Here is a 22,215-nt window from a genome sequence, read left to right as displayed (position 1 = left end):
CAATTGAATCCGCCCCTCCCAGTAATTGTAGCATATTGTTCCTCCTCCAAAAATGTTTGCTAAAGCTTTTTACTAGATATATAAAAACTTTTACCACTAAATAGACGGCTCTGTTGCTTCACCAAGTCTATGGCAGCCACGGGCACCTCACCGGTGCAGACTGTGCTCCTGGTGCAGAGGCTGTGTACGTTCTATGAAAAGGAGTTGTCTGAAAATGGCCAACACCTTGCACATGGTGTTCCCACCAATAAGGTGCAACACATTCTTCTTTGCCAAGCTAAATACATAGCCGAGTTTCTCATATGTTTGTGTTTCTAGGCTTCATGGTGTTTTGTAAGTTTGCTTTTCTTCTGAATTTTAATTTATAAAAATAAGGTTAAGTTGCATAAATTTTACAAACAGAAAAAAAATAAGAGCTAAATCTAAAGGTTCACCTATAATTCACATAATGTGATTGCAAGGAAGTGCAGAAAAATCTTATTACGTACGACATATAGTAGAACATTACATTTCAGCTTGGTTTGCTTTATAGCTCTTGTGGCTTTTTTTTTTTAGTAGTATATCTATTGTAATGCTGAAAATGTCAGAAATAACACTGCTCCTGGTTTAGTAGTCTCTATATGCAGACAGTGTAAAGGCCCCGTCACACTAAGCAACATCGCTAGCAACATCGCTGGTAACGAACAACTTTTGTGACGTTGCTAGCGATGTTGCTGTGTGTGACATCCAGCAACAACCTGGCCCCTGCTGTGAGGTCGTTGGTTGTTGCTGAATGTCCTGGGCCATTTTTTAGTTGTTGCTGTCCTGCTGTGAAGCACAGATCGCTGTGTGTGACAGCGAGACAGCAACAACTAATGTGCAGTGAGCAGGGAGCCAGCTTCTGCTGAGGCTGGTAACTAATGTAAACATCGGGTAACCAAGAAGCCCTGTCCTTGGTTACCCGATATTTACCTTTGATACCAGCCTCCTCCGCTCTCACTGCCTGTGCTGCCGGCTCCTGCTCTGTGCACATGTAGCTGCAGCACACATCAGGTAATTAACCCGATGTGTGCTGTAACTAGAAGAGCAAGGAGCCAGCACTAAGCAGTGTGCGCTGCTCCCTGCTCTGTGCACATTTAGCTGCAGCACACATCGGGTTAATTAACCTGATGTGTGCTGTAACTAGGAGACTGGGGGCTGGTCACTGGTTGCTGGTGAGCTCACCAGCAACTCGTGTAGCCACGCTCCAGCGATCCCTGCCAGGTCAGGTTGCTGGTGGGATCGCTGGAGCGTCGCAGTGTGACAGCTCACCAGCAACCTCCTAGCAACTTACCAGCGATCCCTATCGTTGTTGGGATCGCTGGTAAGTTGCTTAGTGTGACTGGACCTTAAGACTGGAGTGCCAAGGGCACCGGTATCAGGGCTCTGACTGCACACCGTTCAGATACATGCGCACTCATTGACAAATGATCCTATAGTTAAATATAATAATACACTGGGTAGTTTGTTAAATGAGTGATGAGATGTTGGCATTGATTGTACATGTTGAATCAGGTTTATTGTGCCAACTACTGCTTATATAAGCCGTTGGGCCACCCTGGGATTCTCCTGTTACCCTGTGGGCCAGTCCTAGTCTATATGGCAATAAAACTTGCATTTATAGATTTATTTCCGTTGTTTATTTAATTTTTGAAAACTAGTCTGTACGGATTTCCCCCAGTCTTTCGTTGAAATATTTTGCAGAAGGGAAAATCAATCTCTATTATGTTACAGCTTTCTTGCTTGTTAAAGGAGGGGTGTCCTGTATTTCTGGGTTAATTATTTTATTCCGAGGCTGTCAACCGGAGAAAAAGTGTCTGAACATAGATCTGGGTCTGTGGTGCAATAGTTCTATAGTAGAAAATTAGAAAATGCAGAAACAAAACCGATACTAAAAGGAGATCTGTAAATCGGAGGTAGCAAAAGGAATTAAACCCTACCAAAAAGCTAAACCAAACTGCATTGATTTCTTATATATATATATATATATATATATATATATATATATATATATATATATATATATATATATATATATATATATAATACACATATATAATATACATACATATATATATATCTATCTATACACACATTTTATATATATATATATATATATATATATACATATATACGCATTATATATATACATGTACACACACACACACACACACGCACACACGCCCGCATATATATATATGTGTGTGTGTATATATATATGTGTATATATATATATATATATATATATATATATATATATATATATATATATAATGTGTGTGTATATAATATATACATATATATGTGTGTGTGTGTGTATATATATATACACATACATATGTGTATGTGTGTGTATATATATATATATATATATATATATATATATATATATATATGTATGTATACAGTGCCTACAAGTAGTATTCAACCCCCTGCAGATTTAGCAGGTTTGATAAGATGCAAATAAGTTAGAGCCTACAAACTTCAAACAAGAGCAGGATTTATTAACAGATGCATAAATCTTACAAACCAACAAGTTATGTTGCTCAGTTAAATTTTAATACATTTTAAACATAAGTGTGGGTCAATTATTATTCAACCCCTAGGTTTAATATTTTGTGGAATAACCCTTGTTTGCAATTACAGCTAATAATCGTCTTTTATAAGACCTGATCAGGCCGGCACAGGTCTCTGGAGTTATCTTGGCCCACTCCTCCATGCAGATCTTCTCCAAGTTATCTAGGTTCTTTGGGTGTCTCATGTGGACTTTAATCTTGAGCTCCTTCCACAAGTTTTCAATTGGGTTAAGGTCAGGAGACTGACTAGGCCACTGCAACACCTTGATTTTTTCCCTCTTGAACCAGGCCTTGGTTTTCTTGGCTGTGTGCTTTGGGTCGTTGTCTTGTTGAAAGATGAAATGATGACCCATCTTAAGATCCTTGATGGAGGAGCGGAGGTTCTTGGCCGAAATCTCCAGGTAGGCCGTGCTATCCATCTTCCCATGGATGCGGACCAGATGGCCAGGCCCCTTGGCTGAGAAACAGCCCCACAGCATGATTCTGCCACCACCATGCTTGACTGTAGGGATGGTATTCTTGGGGTCGTATGCAGTGCCATCCAGTCTCCAAACGTCACTTGTGTGGTTGGCACCAAAGATCTCGATCTTGGTCTCATCAGACCAGAGAACCTTGAACCAGTCTGTCTCAGAGTCCTCCAAGTGATCATGAGCAAACTGTAGACAAGCCTTGACATGACGCTTTGAAAGTAAAGGTACCTTACGGGCTCGTCTGGAACGGAGACCATTGCGGTGGAGTACGTTACTTATGGTATTGACTGAAACCAATGTCCCCATTGCCATGAGATCTTCCCGGAGCTCCTTCCTTGTTGTCCTTGGGTTAGCCTTGACTCTTCGGACAAGCCTGGCCTCGGCACGGGTGGAAACTTTCAAAGGCTGTCCAGGCCGTGGAAGGCTAACAGTAGTTCCATAAGCCTTCCACTTCCGGATGATGCTCCCAACAGTGGAGACAGGTAGGCCCAACTCCTTGGAAAGGGTTTTGTACCCCTTGCCAGCCTTGTGACCCTCCACGATCTTGTCTCTGATGGCCTTGGAATGCTCCTTTGTCTTTCCCATGTTGACCAAGTATGAGTGCTGTTCACAAGTTTGGGGAGGGTCTTAATTAGTCAGAAAAGGCTGGAAAAAGAGATAATTAATCCAAACATGTGAAGCTCATTGTTCTTTTGTGCCTGAAATACTTCTTAATACTTTAGGGGAACCAAACAGAATTCTTGTGGTTTGAGGGGTTAAATAATAAATGACCCTCTGAATAAACTTTTCACAATTTAAAAAAAAAAGTAAAAAAAGAAATAACATTCTTTTTTGCTGCAGTGCATTTCACACTTCCAGGCTGATCTACAGTCCAAATGTCACAATGCCAAGTTAATTCCGAATGTGTAAACCTGCTAAATCTGCAGGGGGTTGATTACTACTTGTAGGCACTGTATATGTGTATGTATGTATGTATATATATATATATATATATATATATATATATATATATATATATATATATATATATATATATATATATTGTGTATATTTTTTTATATATATATATATAGATTTTAATTAATTATTGCTATGGAAGGCGGTTATTAAAGGGCCACATTCAGATATAGCAGAAGTGGAGTGGCAGGGAGGCAAAATATGGTAATGACCTCATGAGGATTTTTTTCCATTGGAGTAAGCAATTGGTGTGGTTAGACGTGGTTTACCGAGTGATTAATTTTTCATGTGTCAGGTATAAAAATGTGTCCGGTATAAAAACTGCAAAAATAGCAAGCTCCAATGAAAACCCAACAATACTGGATTATAAGTTGTGGTTTTGAGCGTACCTTATATGCCGTCCCTTCTTTTTTCCTTGGGAAGAAAAGCATATTATATAGCCATAGGAGTTATTTCGCCTACACCTTGAGTCCAGCCTTAAATTAGCATTCATCCACATAGACTTCATGGTCACCTGTTCCATGTGTCATGTTTGAAATGGGAAATTATATCAACTTTACATTGGCCACTAGGGGCGCTATTTCATTAAAGTTGTTGGAGAGCACAAATTTAAAATGTCATCCATATGTTAGATGCTGCTGATATGAAGAATGTTAAACTATAATATATCATATACGTTATAGCATAGGTAATCTAATTTATTAGAACCTACAATGTTTAACAAACATTCTCTAAAACAATAGAAAATGTGAATATGAGCAACTTTGTATTATGTCTTATCAGGGAAATATGTTACATAGATATATACGTTGTAAAAAGATACAGATCCATAAAGTTCAACCTTTCTCCACCAGCGATACGTTCTCTATCAATAGATTATTTATAACCCACAATGCCATTTTTTGTGCTCTTATAGTATTTGCCATTACTACCTTTTGCGGTAGGGTATTTCACAGTCTGACTGCTCTAACTATAAAGAACTCCTCCCTATATTTATACGGGAATCGTGTTTCCACTACATGTAATCAATGTCCCCTGTCCTTTTGTGAGGTCTTTGAAAGGACCAAATCATATATTAGTCCTTTGTCCACACATGTATTTATTCATATGTTTCTTTCTATAAATGTGCTTATTTATGAAAAACTGGTCAAATCTGTTTTTATTAAAACAATACAAACTTCCACCTCGTTGAGAGGTCACATTTCAGCCACCCATTGAATCCTATGTAGGAAAGGGGAAGCAGAATGAGAGAGGAGCACAAACACCAGTGTGTGGTGCTGCTTTTTAGTAGGTGTTTATCTCACCTCAGTCCTGGATTTACATCTACGCCAATGTATTGTAGGAATTCCTCATGTCTCTTTAGCTGCTATATTGTCTGCCATACACAGTAAATCTCAACCCACTCGCTCAGACAGAATTCAGAGGCAGGAGGAGGTCCATTTGCAGACTAATTTCTCCTCATAATGCACAATTCCACATGCTTTAGAGGTAGATATGGGCCTCTTATCTCTTGGGTCTGTGTGGCTTCATGGGTTGCACCAGTGGTAGCTCTGCTCCAAAACTTGGACAAATTAGACCCTGCCAAGGGGAAAACTGGTGAAGAATGCAGGGCACAAGTCATATAAGAGCCAGAAATAATATTCCTCATAGACACTCACTACAGCGTCTTTTCTGAAAAATAAGGCCTACTTCGTGTTAATTTCCAGAATATACAAATGTACACTAACTTTTGACAGACGTTCTACATTTCATTGTATTCCATTTATGATAAACTCACAGGGAACCTGGAAACCTGTAGGAGCCTTTCCATAAAGTGTCTCTGTGCTTACCTTTGACATACTTGCATAGTATAGTTGGAAAAAAGACAAACTGTATGTCCTTTAACACTACAACTACTGAGGTAGTCATTTTGACTACTTTGCACCATGTATTTCTATTATAGGTGTCACGAGTCCAGTAGTTCTAGTGTTAATACTAGCAGGGCAGGGAGATCTGTGGCTTAGCATATGTTGTCAATATGTTGCCATTAAGGAGCAAATAAATTAACAAAACCATTCACCTAAGCATTTTCCCAAAGTCATACCCAATATTAACTATATAAGATGTGGTGTAATGGCGTAAGTATTTTACTCCAATGGGTAATAAGAGATATTAGGTGCATATAGCAGTGTGTGTACTAGAAAGCGGACTTCTATTCCATACCATGGTCACTTATGCTGTGTTTATTTTCTCCGCAGGCGATGTGGTTGATGCTGCAAACAGATGAGCCTGAAGACTTTGTGATATCTACAGGGGAGGTCCACAGCGTTCGTGAGTTTGTGGAGAAAGCTTTCAAGCACATCGGAAAAACCATAGTGTAAGCAAATGACATAAGGACAAGGCGTCATTATTGTTATCTAAGCACTCAAACCATTTTTTAAGTCATTTGCAAACTATATGGAGTTAAATGCAAAGCGGAAGACCCTCAGTGCTGACATGTGTTAAAGGGCAATAACCGCACCACTGGAAATTCTGGTGTAAACTTCTTGGCATCCGCACTTGATGATAATACGACAAATTTCACTCCACATTTACAATTCACAATGATCAACTTTAATAACGTTTTTCCATTTTGGTTTTTCATTCCAAATGCAATGTTAATCAGAGAAGTGAAAATATCATCTTTCTATTTGATTAAAAGGAATCTGTCAGCAGGTTTTTGCTACATAATCTGACAACAAAATAATGTAGGGACAGAGACCTTGATTCCAAAGATGTATTACATAGTTTCCTGGGTGCAGCAGTTGTGACAGAATCAGTTTTTTCTGCTGCAGATTTAGGAGAGATGCCACAGTTTCCTCTGTACAATGTATAGTGACAGTGAGCTGCTAATCAGTGCTGGGGACGTGGTTGATTGGGCTAGCAAGCGCTCGACAGTCAGTCATCTCCTCTTACTGAATTTAATGAATAAGCAATAGGCAACATCTTCTTTTTGAAATTTCATGCCCTCATTGCTACAGCAGGTCTTCAGGTCTTCATTAAGCCGAGATCTTGATCTCTTGCATGTGCCATGTTATTGGAGACCTGAAGACCGGCCATGTTTTTAAACTGTGCACGCACCTCTTATGCCAGTGACGAAGGCAGGTCACAGACTAATCCATGACCTGTCAAAGAAACACAGGATTCATGCAGAGGAACAGAAATCGACCCTACACCCATGTCTTTAAGTTGTATTGCTAAATCCTGGTTGTGATGGTGGGATATTGTGGGTCATGTATTACAATGCCGATTTGTGGGTGCAGGAAACACACTTTAAGTGAAGGAGGATACAAAGGGAAGCTTGTCCTTCCAACTCTACCGCTGTACAAGAGACTACCTACAGCTTCTCCCTCCAATACAAGCATGGAAGTCAACACCAGAACGCTGATGGACTGTCCCGTCAAGAAGAACCATAGACCTTCCACAGCTGAGCAACATGGACTTAAGTGAGGTGGCCAGAGGTCTGTGTAGCCCTAATGGCGTACTCGCTTATTAAAAAGAAGGGAGAGGTTGTGATGGTGGGATATTGTGGGTCATGTACCATTTTGTGTGGGTTAATGCTTAGGCGTGGTTCACTGTCCATTATTTGTATTGTTTGTGTGTACATTGTATTGTCTGTAGGTAATCACCCCCTGTAGTGTTCCTGGCCCTAAGTCTGGGGGAAGGGGCCTGGGATCCACCTACTGTAAACTCTCTGCTTACCTGGGGGATTTGTACGTTGTATTGTCTGTAGGTAATCACCCCCTGTAGTGTTCCTGGCCCTAAGGGTACCGTCACACTAAGCCACGCAACTAGCGATCCCACCAGCGATCTGACCTGGCAGGGATCGTTAGTGCATCGCTACATGGTCGCTGGTCAGTTTTCAATCAGGCAGATCTCCACAGCGATCAGAGATCGGCCACCAGCGACCTGTGTAACGACGCTGTGCTTTGTAACCATGGTACACATCGGGTTACTAAGTAAAGCGCTTTGCTTGGATACCTGATATGTACCTTGGTTGACAGTGTCCGCAGCTGCCAGAAGCCGGCTCCCTGCACACGTAACCATGGTACACATCGGGTTAGTAAGCAAAGCGCCTTGCTTGGATACGCAATATGTACCTTGGTTACCAGCTTACTGCAGGCTGCAAGAAGCCGGCTCCCTGCACATTCAGATCGTTGGCTCCCGCTATCAAACACAGCGATGTGTGCTTCACAGCGGGAGAGCAACGACCAAAAAATGGTCCAGGACATTCAGCAACGACCGGCGACCTCACAGCATGGGCCAGGTCGTTGCTGGATGTCAAAAACAGCGACGTCGCTAGCGATGTTGCTTAGTGAGACGTGGCGTTAAGTCTGGGGAAAGGGGCCTGGCATCCACCTACTGTAAACTCTCTGCTTACCTGGGGGATTTGGCAGTCTGTTTGAGAACTTGAAGAGAGAAGGAGGAAGAATGAACCTCTGAGGCGAGCTGCGGCTCCTCACAGAGATCTGGACATTTACCACTTATTGGATTATATTCATATTTCTGGACTAATTTTACCCTCTGTATGGTGGATTATGTTATGGACCATTTGATTTGCTTGGAATTAATCTTTTTTGGATTGTACAGCCACCTCTCTCTGTTGAGTATGTGATATAGGAGAAGGACCCCGTCGCAACTGGTGGTAGCAGTGGGATCAACAGAGCGCAGCCTAATGGAGATCAACTCACAGAGTGAGTACAGAAACTGGACCGCATCCAGTCTAAAGGAGAGAGCCAGAGATCTGGGCCTGAGCTACCAGGGACTGAGTAAAGAAACCTTAATTGATCTACCGGTGGGTGCGAGCCAGTCCACCTCCTCCCAGATGTCTGACGGACAAGCACTGGGGACGGGGATCCCTGCCCCAAAAAGCCAGTGGTTGGTGTGGTTTGAAGAAGAGATGGCATCTCTTGGCCCCGGTGTATCTCAGGAATATAAGGAGCAGGCTGCTTGCCGAGCACAGAGGAGACAAGAAGCAATGGAGTCCAACAGAGGGAGTAATGTGAGTTGAAGTGTAAACCCAGCGATCCGGGAGCCTGTACAAATTACCCGGGCAGACTTCAAGCCATTTGATGAGGCTTCCGGAGATGTGGAAGGGTTCTTCAAGGACTTTGAGCAGCAGTGTGTCATAATGGAGGTTCCCCACTCTGGCTGGATGCGTTTGTTAGTGGGACTCCTGAACGGAAGCCTGGCAGAGGCTTATCGCACCATTGACTCACAGCAGAACCGGGATTATAACATTATAAAACTGACTATCCTGGATTACCATGCCATCACCCCAGACTCACATAGGGCACAGTTGCAAGACTTCCCATGCACCATCGGGGGATCATTTAAGATGTATGCCCATAAGATGTCCCAGGCATGTCGGAGATGGCAGGAAGCTGAAGATTCCTTCACTGTGGAGGACATTATACAGGTATTTCTTATAGAACAATTTCTTTACAAGTGCCCCTCAGAAATACGGGAATGGGTTAGAGAGCGCACGCCTCACACCTTGGATAGAGCTGCAGCCCTGGCTGATGAGGCCCTTACTATCCAACCGCAATGATGGAGGCTTCTGGACAAAAACTCACAGCCTTCTCCTGCTCCCCAGCCCTCTCCAGTTTTATCTGCCCCTCCACCCAGCTGAAAGCCGATGACTTCCACGTCTCACAATTCTGGGCCCCAACAGTTCCGACCACGCCCTGGGGGAATCACAGAGAGAAGATGATGTGGGTGCGGGCAACCTGGGCACCTGCAATCCAGTTGTCCCGCAAGGACTCGGAGGGACCCCCACGCACCTCCATCTCGTACGGTGCATTTTGTGCATTCCATCCAGCCTGAGGAAGAGTTACCACCACCTCCACCGGAGTGTACCGCTTACCCCTGCACCATAGATGCCCCTGTTGGAGTGTATGGCCTCTGGCCATTGTAACCAGGTTCTCCTCCTGCCTTCTCCAGAATGCACATTGGAAGGAGTACGACGCAGAGGAGATGTTATCATTGTGGGCAGCCTGGGCATTTGCAAAACACTTGCCCTGCTAGTCGATTGAGGAATGACCTTGCACAAAATCGACCTGTTCGTGTTCTACAGCCAAACTACCATCAAAGTAAGCGCTTACAGGAGGTTGTGCTGGATGGACAAAGGGTCATTGGATTTTGTGACTCTAGGGTATTTCTCACAATAGCTAATCCCCGAGTGGTTTGACGAGAGGCGATACATCATGGACCAGGGATTGTTATTAAATTGGCTGGAGGACAAAGGAGAAATATCCCAAAGGCGACTGTAGATCTGGACTTTGGCTTTGGAGTAAAGCAATGTGAGGTTGGGGTTATAAGTGGCCTGCCTGCAGATATTTTCATAGGAAATGATGTGGGAGATCTACAATGCCGATTTGTGGGTGCAGGAAACAGTCTGAGTGAAGGAGGATGCAAAGGGAAGCTTGTCCTTCTAACCCTACCGCTGTACAAGGGACTACCTACAGCTTCTCCCTCCAATACAAACGTGGAAGTCAAAACCAGAACGCTGATGGACTGTCCCGTCAAGAAGAACCATAGACTATCCTCAGCTGAGCAACATGGACTTAAATGAGGTGGCCAGAGGTCTGTGTAGACCTCATGGCGTACTCGCTTATTAAAAAGGAGGGAGCAGTTGTGATGGTGGGATATTGTGAGTCATGTACCATTTTGTGTGGGTTAATGTTTAGGCGTGGTTCACTGTCCATTATTTGTATTGCTTGTGTGTGCATTGTATTGTCTGTAGGTAATCACCCCCTGTAGTGTTCCTGGCCCTAAGTCTGGGGGAAGGGGCCTGGGATCTACCTACTGTAAACTCTCTGCTTACCTGGGGGATTTGTCAGTCTGTTTAAGAACTTGAAGAGAGAAGGAAAAAGATTGAACCTCTGAGGGAAAAGCTGCGGCTCCTCACATAGATCTGGACATTTACCGCTTATTGGATTATATTCAGGACTAATTTTGCCCTCTGTATGGTGGATTATGTTCTGGACCATTTGATTTGCTTGGAATAAATGCTTATTGGATTGTACAGCAATCTCTCGCTCTGTTGAGTGTGTGATATAGGAGAAGGACCCCGTCACTCTACTGATGGGTTCTTTGTGTGTTTCTGCGCTGGGATATTTTACTGCTCGCACAAATATTGAATATATGTGACTAGTTTTCTGCTTTTTCTTACAGTCTGGAGTAATCTTTCTTCAGAGTAATAATCCAAGCAGCACAATAGTTTTTTTTGTTTTGTCTTAACCCTTTCATGACTTAAGACAAATATGTGCGTCCTAGATCACCCCCTCCCCCAGTCACCACAGGTTCATGCGTTGAGCCCGTAGTCATCGCCACGTGTTTGCTGATCAGATCAGCAGGCATGTGTGGATAACAGGCGCGGGTGGCTCTCTGTTACCCACACATTAGACTGGAAGAATAAACCAGTCTAATCACTTATATCTCATGGGGAACGGCATAAAAAAAATAAAATAAAACCAATTATTGACCTGCTGTTGCTTTGTTCATTCTGCCTCTGAAAGATCACAGTAAAGGCCACGTCACACTAAGCAACATCGCTAGCAACATCGCTGCTAAGGAACAACTTTTGTGACGTAGCAGCGATGTTGCTAGCGATGTTGCTGTGTGTGACATCCAGCAACAACCTGGCCCCTGCTGGGAGGTCGTTGGTTGTTGCTGAATGTCCTGGGCCATTTTTTAGTTGTTGCTCTCCCGCTGTGAAGCGCACATCGCTGTGTGTGACAGCGACAGAGCAACAACTAAATGTGCAGGCAGCAGGAGCCGGCTTCTGCAGACGCTGGTAACCACTGTAAACATCAGGTAACCAAGAAGCCCTTATCTTGGTTACCCGATGTTTACCTTCGTTACCAGTGTCCGCCGCTCTCAGCGGTCAGTGCCGGCTCCTGCTCTCTGCACACGTAGCCACAGTACACATCGGGTAATTAACCCGATGTGTACTCTGGCTAGGAGTGCAGGGAGCCAGCGCTAAGCGGTGTGCGCTGGTAACCAAGGTAAATATTGGGTTGGTTACCCGATATTTACCTTAGTTACCAAGCGCAGCATCGCTTCCACGTGGCACTGGGGGCTGGTCATGGGTTGCTGGTGAGATCTGCCTGTGTGACAAGCTCACCAGCAACCCGTGTAGCAACGCTCCAGCGATCCCTGCCAGGTCAGGTTGCTGGTGGGATCGATGAAGCATCGTTGCGTCGCTTAGTGTGACATCTCACCAGCGACCTCCTAGCAACTTACCAGCGATCCCTGTCAGGTTGTATCGTTGTTGGGATCGCTGGTAAGTTGTTTAGTGTGACTGGGCCTTAAGGCTCAGCTCATATTTATCCTGTGCTCTATGCTGTGGATTACATCGTATGTTCCGTGTAAATCTCTGAAATACATGATTCAGACAGCGCCCCCAATGAAATATTTACTATGAGACAGATGGATTCAATTTGGAATCTCTTTGGCCTATGATCCGGTTATGCCCATATTTTAAGTGTGCATAAAAGTGCAGTCGACCACCTCTTTGTTCACATCTCAAAAGCCAGACACCGCTGAACAGAAGCCACACACTATCTCTGCTACCTCATTAGCAAATAGAGCCCTATGATTTTATCTATAGTGTCAGTCTTAAGCAGAGATATCAAATATCGGTACTTTTTTTAGTTTGACTGTACACTAAAATATGCAGTGTTCTTTTCCTGCTGCTATGCTACCATCTTCAGTGTGCGAATGAGCAACATAGGATATTACAGCGATTGCTCACGTACTGAAGACATTGGCTGCTTAGTTTAGTATAGCTGGCAGCACAGAGTTCGAGTGGTCCGTACTGCGGGTTATCAGCAAGAACCACTAATAGTGATTTTGATACAAGATTACACCGTTGAGTCTTGCACTATAATAATGTTTTTGTGAAACTGGAGAAAACCTTAAAAATATATCATGGTAGTTTGAGTTGGCATTCTTGTCACAGAAAGCAATGAACTTTTACAAATCTGTGGAGGTCTTACTGTGGAGACCCCTACTGATCCAGAAAATAAGGAGCTGCAGTGCTGGTTTAGAACTGCAGCACCTTCAATGTTGTTCTTGCAGTGTGGCACATTTGGTCACCCACAGAAGTTTTGCAATACCTGAAACTAGTACAACCGTAAGATGGATGTTAACATTTTAACTATCAAATGTACTATGAGTTCATTACTATATTAGTCCTCAAGTGGCACAGGAAGATATATACAGGTGATAAAAAAAATGACAATTACTTGTCTGCAAGAAATCCGTGTTTACGCTAACCCATTTATTGTTAAATCTGTTTAATTTTTAGATTTATTGTATACACTTTTAGTATTGTTTAAATGATTGGTCTACAATCGCTTGTTTTGACATTGTAGGTGTTTCTTGATGACTTACTTTCAATATGTCATTCTTTCAAGACTTTCTAACTGTTTTATAACATACACACATTTTGGTTTAGATGGTAAATATTCCATGAATTTGATAGAAAAGACTTGAGCATGTCAGCAAAATGGTTACACCCTTATCCAGTCCTCTTACAATTAACTGTTGGCTGAGTTTGCATGTCCCATTAAGGACGTTGAATATATCATAGTAACTTTAGCATACGTCATTAATCATTCGTAAGTCCAGGATTGCTTTTTATGACATTTCGGGAGATGTAACTAGTAATATTCCAGATTGAAACATTTTACCACCAGTTTTTAATTCACAGGGGGAAAGTGGGTTAAATGCTACTTTAGTCTGTCAATGCGTAGATATTGCTTTACGTATGGAACTCTGTTTGTAATAAAACTCCAATCCTTCACAAAAAGTTTTGGTGAACTGTGAAAAATCAGGGTTCACCAAAACTTGACACTAACTGTTACTAACTGCACCTCCGCTGATGGGAAGCTGGACTGAAGTGTTTCTACAGGGTCAGCTTTCATAGTAAATTTAGTTTTAGATATTTAAACTATCCTTCCCTGCCAAAATAATCACATTGTATACATAGTACATACTGTGTGTTTGTGTATACAGGTATATCTATCTATCTAGATATATATGCCTAGAAAAAGTATTGCTACCCTATAAACTTTTCCATCTTTTTATTTTTCTTGTTACAGTCACAAACTTAAAGCACCACTACGGTGTTTTTGTTTTTATTGCACCACTGTAGTGGTGCTTAAAATGTAAGTCCCCTGTATTATATACTCCTTTTGGCGGCTTCATCTTCCATCTTCTTCTTTCCGGTCAGTCTATGGCGATTTGTGACCTGTTGGCAGCTCCAGTGATTTTAGAGCCCTCTTGAGGTCACAAATCAATGTAACTCTACTAGAGCTTCATTCAGGCTGAGTTGTATTGGGAGCTTGTGACATAACTTCTGACTTCCGCAAAGTCAGAAGTGACGGGCTCAAGATGGTGCGATGCGACCAGATCGGCATTGGTAAAAGGTGAAGCCACTGAATGGTATGTGTAACATTAGGGGCAGGGGACTTGCATTTAAAGCACCACACTATCGCTGAAAAAAACCCGCTGGAATGGTGCTTTAAATGTATTTTATTGAGATTTTATGTGATATATCAACACAAAGGAGTAAGTATTTGTGAAGTGTAAAGGAAATGCTACATGGTTTTCTAAATATATTAACAATACAAATCTGAAGATTGTGATGTGCATTTGTGTTCGTTCCCCCTGAGTTCATACTTTGTAGGACCACCTTTCGCAGAAATTACTGCTACATATCTTTTGGGGTATGTCTCTTCCTGCTTTGCACATCAAAAGAGTGAAATGTTTGCCCATTTTTCTTTGTAAAATAGCTCTAGCTCAGTGAGATTTGATTTGCAATTGTTAACCAGTGTCTGAGATATTCTCGAAGGAAGATGAGTCAGAAGACGCTACAGGACATGGGAGCACTTGTAGGGCACTCACATTTACGTGAGAAACATAAGGCATGTCATATGTTAAAAGAGGTCTCCTTGGACATTTTGGAGAAATAGCTACACCAATGGTTCCATAACCAAATCTATGTAATACTAGCTGTACGTGGAATGAAAACTAGAGGGGTCTGGCTACCATACATTATGCCATCCAAAACCTAATCTTTAAGGTAGAACTGATGTGACATTCCCTTGTAAAGACCTCTTCATTGACCCCATGCCACCATTCTCAAAGGCCATCATAGTGCAAAGTAACAATAGCTGCAGATTGGTCTTGGGACTGTGGACAACGCCATGAGGAGGCCTTCATGAGGGAATGTCACACTGCTCTTACTCCTGGTATTATGGTGTGGGATTCCCTTGGACATTATTTTAAATCATTAATTGTGTAATCTCTGTGAAGAGAAGTTGACATGTTCAGAAAGAACTAATCCCCGTAAAACTCTTTGCTGTAAAAAAAACAATGATGCAAACGGGAGTCTTTAGAGGCACACTGATAAGCAGCACCACAACTGTTATACACAGCCAGATTCCTGTCCGTATTGCTGGTATTGGAGATAACCCAGTGCCAACTAAAGGGTTTTGCAGAGGAATGGGGCACTCTTTGTCACCTCATCCCCCCCTCCCCTTCGAGGCACCAGTGACTTACCATGCTAGCCAGGAACCTAAAGGCTCATCCAAAAATAAATAAATACTAATCAATAAATGATATGCACCCAAAATGGGACCAATAAGAACTTTACCTCTTCCATACATGGCAACGTGCACTTGTTGATATTTTTTACCGCCAATATTTGTAAGCCAGAAGTCGGTAAAAAAAATCCAGAAGTGGTGGCGTGTTTCTATTATACTTTTTCTCTGATTGTTCCACTGCTGGTTTTGGCTACAAATACTAAAGTAAAAAAAAAATCACCAAATATGTAATGTGTGCACATCTCCTAAAGTGCTTGGTTCTTGCAGGACATGTTGCCTGGAAAAAAAAACCATTATGGCTATCAAAATATGTTATTAAAAGAATATTTACCTTATTCCCCAAAAAAACAAACCCTCATAGCTAATTAGGATGGAATAAAAGCTCTAGCTCCTAAAAAGCGAGAATAAAGAATTAAAAAGGGGGGAGACAAAAAATATAGGGGTCCAATATGAATCAGTGTTTTAATGTCTACAAGAAATGTTTTTCATAAAGCCCATATTTTTTTATTATTATTTATTATTATTATTCAAAAGAATTGAGAACATGATATTGATGGTGATCGCAGTTATGAAATAAAAATGCTTTATTAGATTAGTTACCTTGCTGCAATTTTATGTCGGCGATGTGGGAATTGCTGTGGCAGTGAAGTGTCCTGGTACCAGATGTCGTACTCTGATCACACTGCACATATTTTTGGTGGATGTTAACTGTCTTTTTACACATTATAAATATTTGCCCATGATCGCAGCTGAAAAAATGTCCATGTATTTATATTGTACAGATGGAATAGATAAGAACCTTTTATGATGAAGAGGAAGGGAAATTTAGGTTGATCAAACAGCACGGAGGGGAAAAATGTAAAAACAGGAAAAATGTGTATTATAACTAACAAAATATTGAGATCTATCATTTTGCTCAGTCATTTGCCACACACAGATATTTTGTAATATTTTTCTAATTTGCAGTGGTGTAACTAAAGTGCTATGGCCCCGGTGCAAAATTTTGTTCTGGGGCCCCCACCAGCATGTTAGTCAGATCTATAGGCTCCTGTAATAATGCCCCAATCCTATAGTAATAGGTCCTCATCCTTGTCAATTTAATAATGTCCCCCATGCTGGTCCCTTCCTATGTTAATGTCCCCCCATCTTATAATAATAATTATTATTATGTCCTACATCTTGGCACCTTCCTATAATAATGTCCCCCATTCTGAGCCTCTTCCTGTGATAGCCCATTTTCTGGTCCCTTTATGTAATAATGTCCCTTGTCCTAGCCCCTTTTTGTGATAATAGCCTCCATGACGTTGCTTTCTTCAAACACTTTTAAACACACAAAAAAAATGATCTGTCCATGCTTCCATGGCAAGTAATGCACTCTTCCTCCTTCATAGCCACCACAGCGAAATGCATGTGACGCCTGCAACAGGCACGCCAACATCTGCCACTGGCCTCTGATAGGCCAGCAGTCACTATAGCTATTGCGGCGCAGGAAGCTGTTAGCTCTGTGTGTGGCAATACACTTCAGCTAATTTTGGGTCCAAGCATGAACATTGAGCTGAAAACGGGGCTGTCATCCAGGCCCTTTTTATAATAATGGCCCCATCCTGGCCCTTACACATATTTAAACGTGAAAAAGTTATTTATCTGTCCATTCTCCCATGGCAAGCATCACCTTCATCGTCCTTCATTGTCAGCACAGGCGGGTGAGCGACGCATGGCAATAACCTCATGCAATAGCCACGACATGCACGCCAACATCTGCTGCTGGCCTCTGATAGGCTGGCGGTTACTGTAGCTATTGTGCCGCAGGTAGCTGGTGGCTCTGTATATAATCATACACCAGATGTATATGCATCTAGTTGTCACACTCTCTGCTGGTTAGGGAGTTAGTGGTAACGAGAAAAAAAATGTGAACACACAGGGTTTTAACATCTTAATTTCCAATTAAGGTTTCTAAAACGGCTGTGGCTTGGAATGCACACCTTGGACATTTTACACATCACAAGAATTTGACAATTTGGGAAATTATTCTAGTGACAGGTCTTCTCCTTTTGTTCCGTTCCATAATGAGTTTACACTCTCCTAGGGAGATGGGTTTGACACCAGGATTTTTGAGATGTGAAATAAAATGACCAAATGTTTCTACCAAGGTCTTTCTGGTCACCATGTTTGTCTTTTTTACAGGTGGGAGGGCAAGAATGAAAATGAAGTGGGCCGCTGCAGTGAGACTGGAAAAATCCATGTGAAAGTTGATCTCAAGTACTACAGACCTACTGAAGTAGTAAGTAGGAAATTCTACAGCTCCCCTACTTCCAGATAATTTAATCACTTGCACTGTTTGGCCAGCTGGCCATGGTCTAATTGACCCCCTGCTACCAGCCTCTGATAGTCAAGCTGTGTGCAATCTCACCCACATGACCCCAGTAAATAGTAAGTAAAGAAAATAAAGCAACATTTAAAGACTAACACAACAGGTCATAGGATCCTCTTTCTGGAAATGGAGGCTATGAGTTTGAAATGCGAGTGACATTTTTCACCCTAAACCCCATTTTCAGTGAAGAGACCCCTAAACAATAGATCTTTGACTGGCAGCTACCTCTGCTAATTCCTCCATACACAGGAGTGCTTGCTCTGCCGAGTGGTCCAGTGTTCTCTATAATAGATATGCTGGACTCTGCCAAGAATAAAAGGATTAGTAGTCCGAAATCTAACGTGACGAACTTTTCTCTTCCCCATACACAAACTGTTGGTCTGGTCCGTCGATATCTGCAGTTTTGGCTGACGTTAGTATAATGTGTATGGGGCACTTAAAATAACGAGAATGTAGACACTAATCGAAATGAGCACCCAGGGCAGAACCCTCTTTCTTCTCCCGGCTTACTTACGGAAATCCCTTCTGTCTGGAGAGCGCAATAAACATGTGCTGTTACTTTACTTGTGTCTAGAACAGTTTTGCAGGACATACTTTCCAGTTTAATAACTAGCCACTTATTAGGGAAATTCCAAAGTATCATCCCTGGCTAGACATGGGAGCTTTCTAACATTGTAATCACTGCGATACACCTTGTCACAGCAAAACTACTGTGACTGTAATATGCAGTAGACTGAAGATGGGTAGAAGTTACTTATTCTAACTGATTATAGGTCACGCTATTGGAAACTATTAATTTATGCCAATAAACTGTTAAGGTATGTTTTTACATGGATTTTAAAGCAAAACTGTATGCGCACACTTTTTTTTTTTGCAGATAACAACTCATGAACTCAGCCCATCTCTCCCCCATCCCTCCCCATCTTTACCATATCTCAAAATAGTCCAAATATTGCTACCATCAAAGCTTAAGAATACAGTCAACTAAGTAATAGTTTTGTTCTCACACGAATTACATCAACTCATATGGATTACCAAATTAGAGAGCGAAAAAGAAAAATAAGCTCTAGACCACAAGTGTACACCGATCATCCTGGGCTAAATATATGTTACAGGCAATGTTTGAAAACCCGGCATTCTATAGAATACCTAGGCAATGTATACAATCCCTGTCGTTTTCAGGCAAGGTATGAAATATCTGCGTTGTTCTATACTTTTCCCAGGCATTACATAAAATGTCTAGGTATTATAAAGAATGACAAGAACTGCTCAGGCAAAGTATGATATAATGCACAGATTGGAAAAGTTAGCCATTACACAAAATGTCTAGGTGACCAGATTGGAAAAGTTAGCCATTACATAAAATGTCTAAGTATTAAAAAGAATGACAAGAACTGCTCAGGCAAAGGCTGATATAATGGCCAGATAGGAAAAGTCTTTTTAGTAACAGTCAAAAACCTAATGAAAGAAGAAATCCTAAATGAACAGGTTATCTTTACTGGGAAAAAAAACGCAAAGAAACAGAAGTGTCATTCCTGACTATTAGTCTTTAGTAACAAACAGTCAAAAACATGAAAGAAGAAATGCAAAATAAACAGGATATCTTTGCTGGAAAAAAAAAAGGAATCGGAAGTGTCATTCCTAACTATTTGTTGCAGCACGGGAGGCTAGAATGATATTTTGAATTGCTCTTCATTTTTTTTTTTTTTTACGCAAAGGCATTTGTTTGTTTGGCACTTAGTCTTGCACATACACCTTTGCTAAGGGCAACTGAGCCAGTTTCACAGATCTGCTGCTGCCTGCTCTGTCCACCTACTTTTGGACTGACCACCTCTGTAGTATTCTACACTCCGCCTATTTGTCATTTAGGTAATCTATAGAATGACTAGGAAATGTATGAACGTCTGATGTATTTCATACTTTGACGACTCATTTCCGGCATTGTGTACATTGCCTAGGTATTCTATAAAATGCCTGTTTTTACACATTGCCGGTAACATATATATATCGAAAACATACGGTAAATAGCAATGGCCATAAGTCAAGTATCCAACTCTCTAAGCTTAATTAAAACCCAGAAAATAGTGCCCTTGACCACGTTAATGGGGCTAAATTATGACCTAGGTGCCCCACTCATAAGGTGTGTAACAAACTGTGGGGTTGACTTTATGGTGGTACCTCTTGTAAAAGTGAGAATTTTGTTGCTAAAACAATATTTTTGTGAAAAAAATGAACATTTTTAATATGATGACCTAATGTTATCAAATTATTTGAAGTACCTGTGGGTTCAAAATACTCACTTGATGCCTGGATAAAATCTTTGAGGGGTCTAGTTTCCAAAATGGGGTCACTTATGGGGTGGTTTCTGATATTTAGGTACCAGAGTGGCCCTGGAATGTGACATGGTGCCCAATGACAAATTTGCTTTCCAAAATTCAAATATTGCTCCTTTTCTGAGCCCAGCAGTTTGTCCAGAGGTTTCTCACCACATGTGTAGTATCGCTGCGCTCGTAAGAAAATGGTAACTAATTTTGGGGTACATTTTATGACCTCACTTGTAGCAGTGAATAAATGTGGGCTAAAGCAACATATTTAGGTAAAATGTGAATTTTATTTTTTTTTCATTCCACTTTTTATTAATTCCTGTGAAGCACCTGAAGGGTTAATAAACTTCTTGGATGTGGGTTTAAGCAGTGTGAGGGGTGCAGTTGTTAGAATGGTGTCACGTTTGGGTATTTTCTGTCACATAGGCCTTTGTCACTTCAAATATGAAGTGGTCCCTAAAAAAATTGGTTTTGTAAATTTAGTTGGAAAAATGAGAAATTGCTGATGAACTTTAAATTTTTCTAACTTTCTGACAAAAATGTTTCAAAAATTGTGCTGATGTAAAGTAGACATGTGGTAAATGTTATTTATTAACGGTTTTGTGAAGCAACTCTCTGGGTTAGGGTATGATTCCACTTGCGTATGACTCGTGCAAGTCTCGCATCGGTATCACCCGGCACAGCGTGTACACTTCTGACAGGACCAGGTCACCTGCATGGATCTCCATGCAGCTGAGGCTCCTGTCAGGAGACTGTGCGCCATGCCGGGTGATACCTATGCGAGACTTGCATGAGTCATACGCAAGTGGAATCATACCCTTAAGGGCATAAAAATTCATAAGTTATTAATTGCAAAATGTTCTCAAGTCTCTTCTTTCCATCTCTTTAATAAAAGACGTACCTCGCAGTGCTTTCACTTTAGCTGCCAAGAGATGACCTGGCCGTTCCCCTGCCTTGTAATATATTTGCCTTCACATGAACTGTTTGTCTCTCACTTTTGATAACATATGTTGAGCTAACTGATGCTCCACCTCTTTTTAATAAGGAAAAATGTGAATCAGAAGGAGTCATTACGTATTGCTCTTCCACCCTGTGTACCTCAAACCTCAATGTAATTTCAAATGCTTTAGTTTTTAATTATATTAACTTCTTTAATAAGAAGCCCTCTTAAAAAGGCCTTCAATGCATCCCAGGTAACCTCCTGGGCAGATATTCTACAGATTGCACCATTCCAACCATTAATAAATTCCGTAGTACCAAATCTATCCATGTAAGGCCTATTTCAGACGTTAGTGATTCTGGTACGTATGTGCTAGTTTTTATACGTACCAGAATCACGGACATACACAGACCCATTATAATCAATGGGTCTGTACACACATTATTGATTTTTCACTGACTGTGTCTCCGTGTGGCATACACACGTGTCCTTATGCTCCACATGGAGACATGTCCGTTTTTTTTCTGGCATCACTGATGTCCCACGGACTACACTATGGTGTTGTCCGTGAAACACGTACCAGAATAACACGGACATTGAAAATAAAAAGCATTTTTAACTCGCCCTTCTCCAGCCCTGCTTGTCTCTGGCCGCTGCTGCTTCAGAGCCAGCTAATTACTGACATACATGTTCATGTATGCACCATATGTATGACCCATAAGTAGCTGCAGCGGGGGAGGAAACACAACAGAGCCGAAGAGTTCAGGACCACGGACAGCAGCTGCGGGGATAGGTGCGTATATCTCCATGTGCAATCACAGAGTACGTATCACGGATTGCACATAGACAACCCACGTGTGCTGTGAATCACGGCACACGGAGGGACATATGTGTTTTTAACACATCAGTGAAAAACGTCTGTTTTT

The 22,215-nt window shown here is 41.6% G+C and overlaps 1 protein-coding gene across 1 annotated transcript in view; it reads left to right on the top strand.

Annotated features, from left to right (window-relative positions):
• The window catches only part of GMDS (GDP-mannose 4,6-dehydratase), an 899,211-nt gene that overhangs the window by 679,262 nt on the left and 197,734 nt on the right, over nucleotides 1–22,215 (top strand). The window contains exons 9-10 of the mRNA XM_075316493.1: nucleotides 6,259–6,377; nucleotides 17,839–17,935. Of these exons, the coding sequence (XP_075172608.1) occupies nucleotides 6,259–6,377; nucleotides 17,839–17,935 (216 nt within the window). The remainder of the gene's footprint in view (nucleotides 1–6,258; nucleotides 6,378–17,838; nucleotides 17,936–22,215) is intronic.

Source organism: Anomaloglossus baeobatrachus, chromosome 6 (genome assembly GCF_048569485.1).
Source record: "Anomaloglossus baeobatrachus isolate aAnoBae1 chromosome 6, aAnoBae1.hap1, whole genome shotgun sequence".
Lineage (NCBI taxonomy): Eukaryota > Metazoa > Chordata > Amphibia > Anura > Aromobatidae > Anomaloglossus > Anomaloglossus baeobatrachus.
Note: the sequence above shows the minus strand (reverse complement) of the source record. Positions and strands in the feature narration are given on the sequence as shown.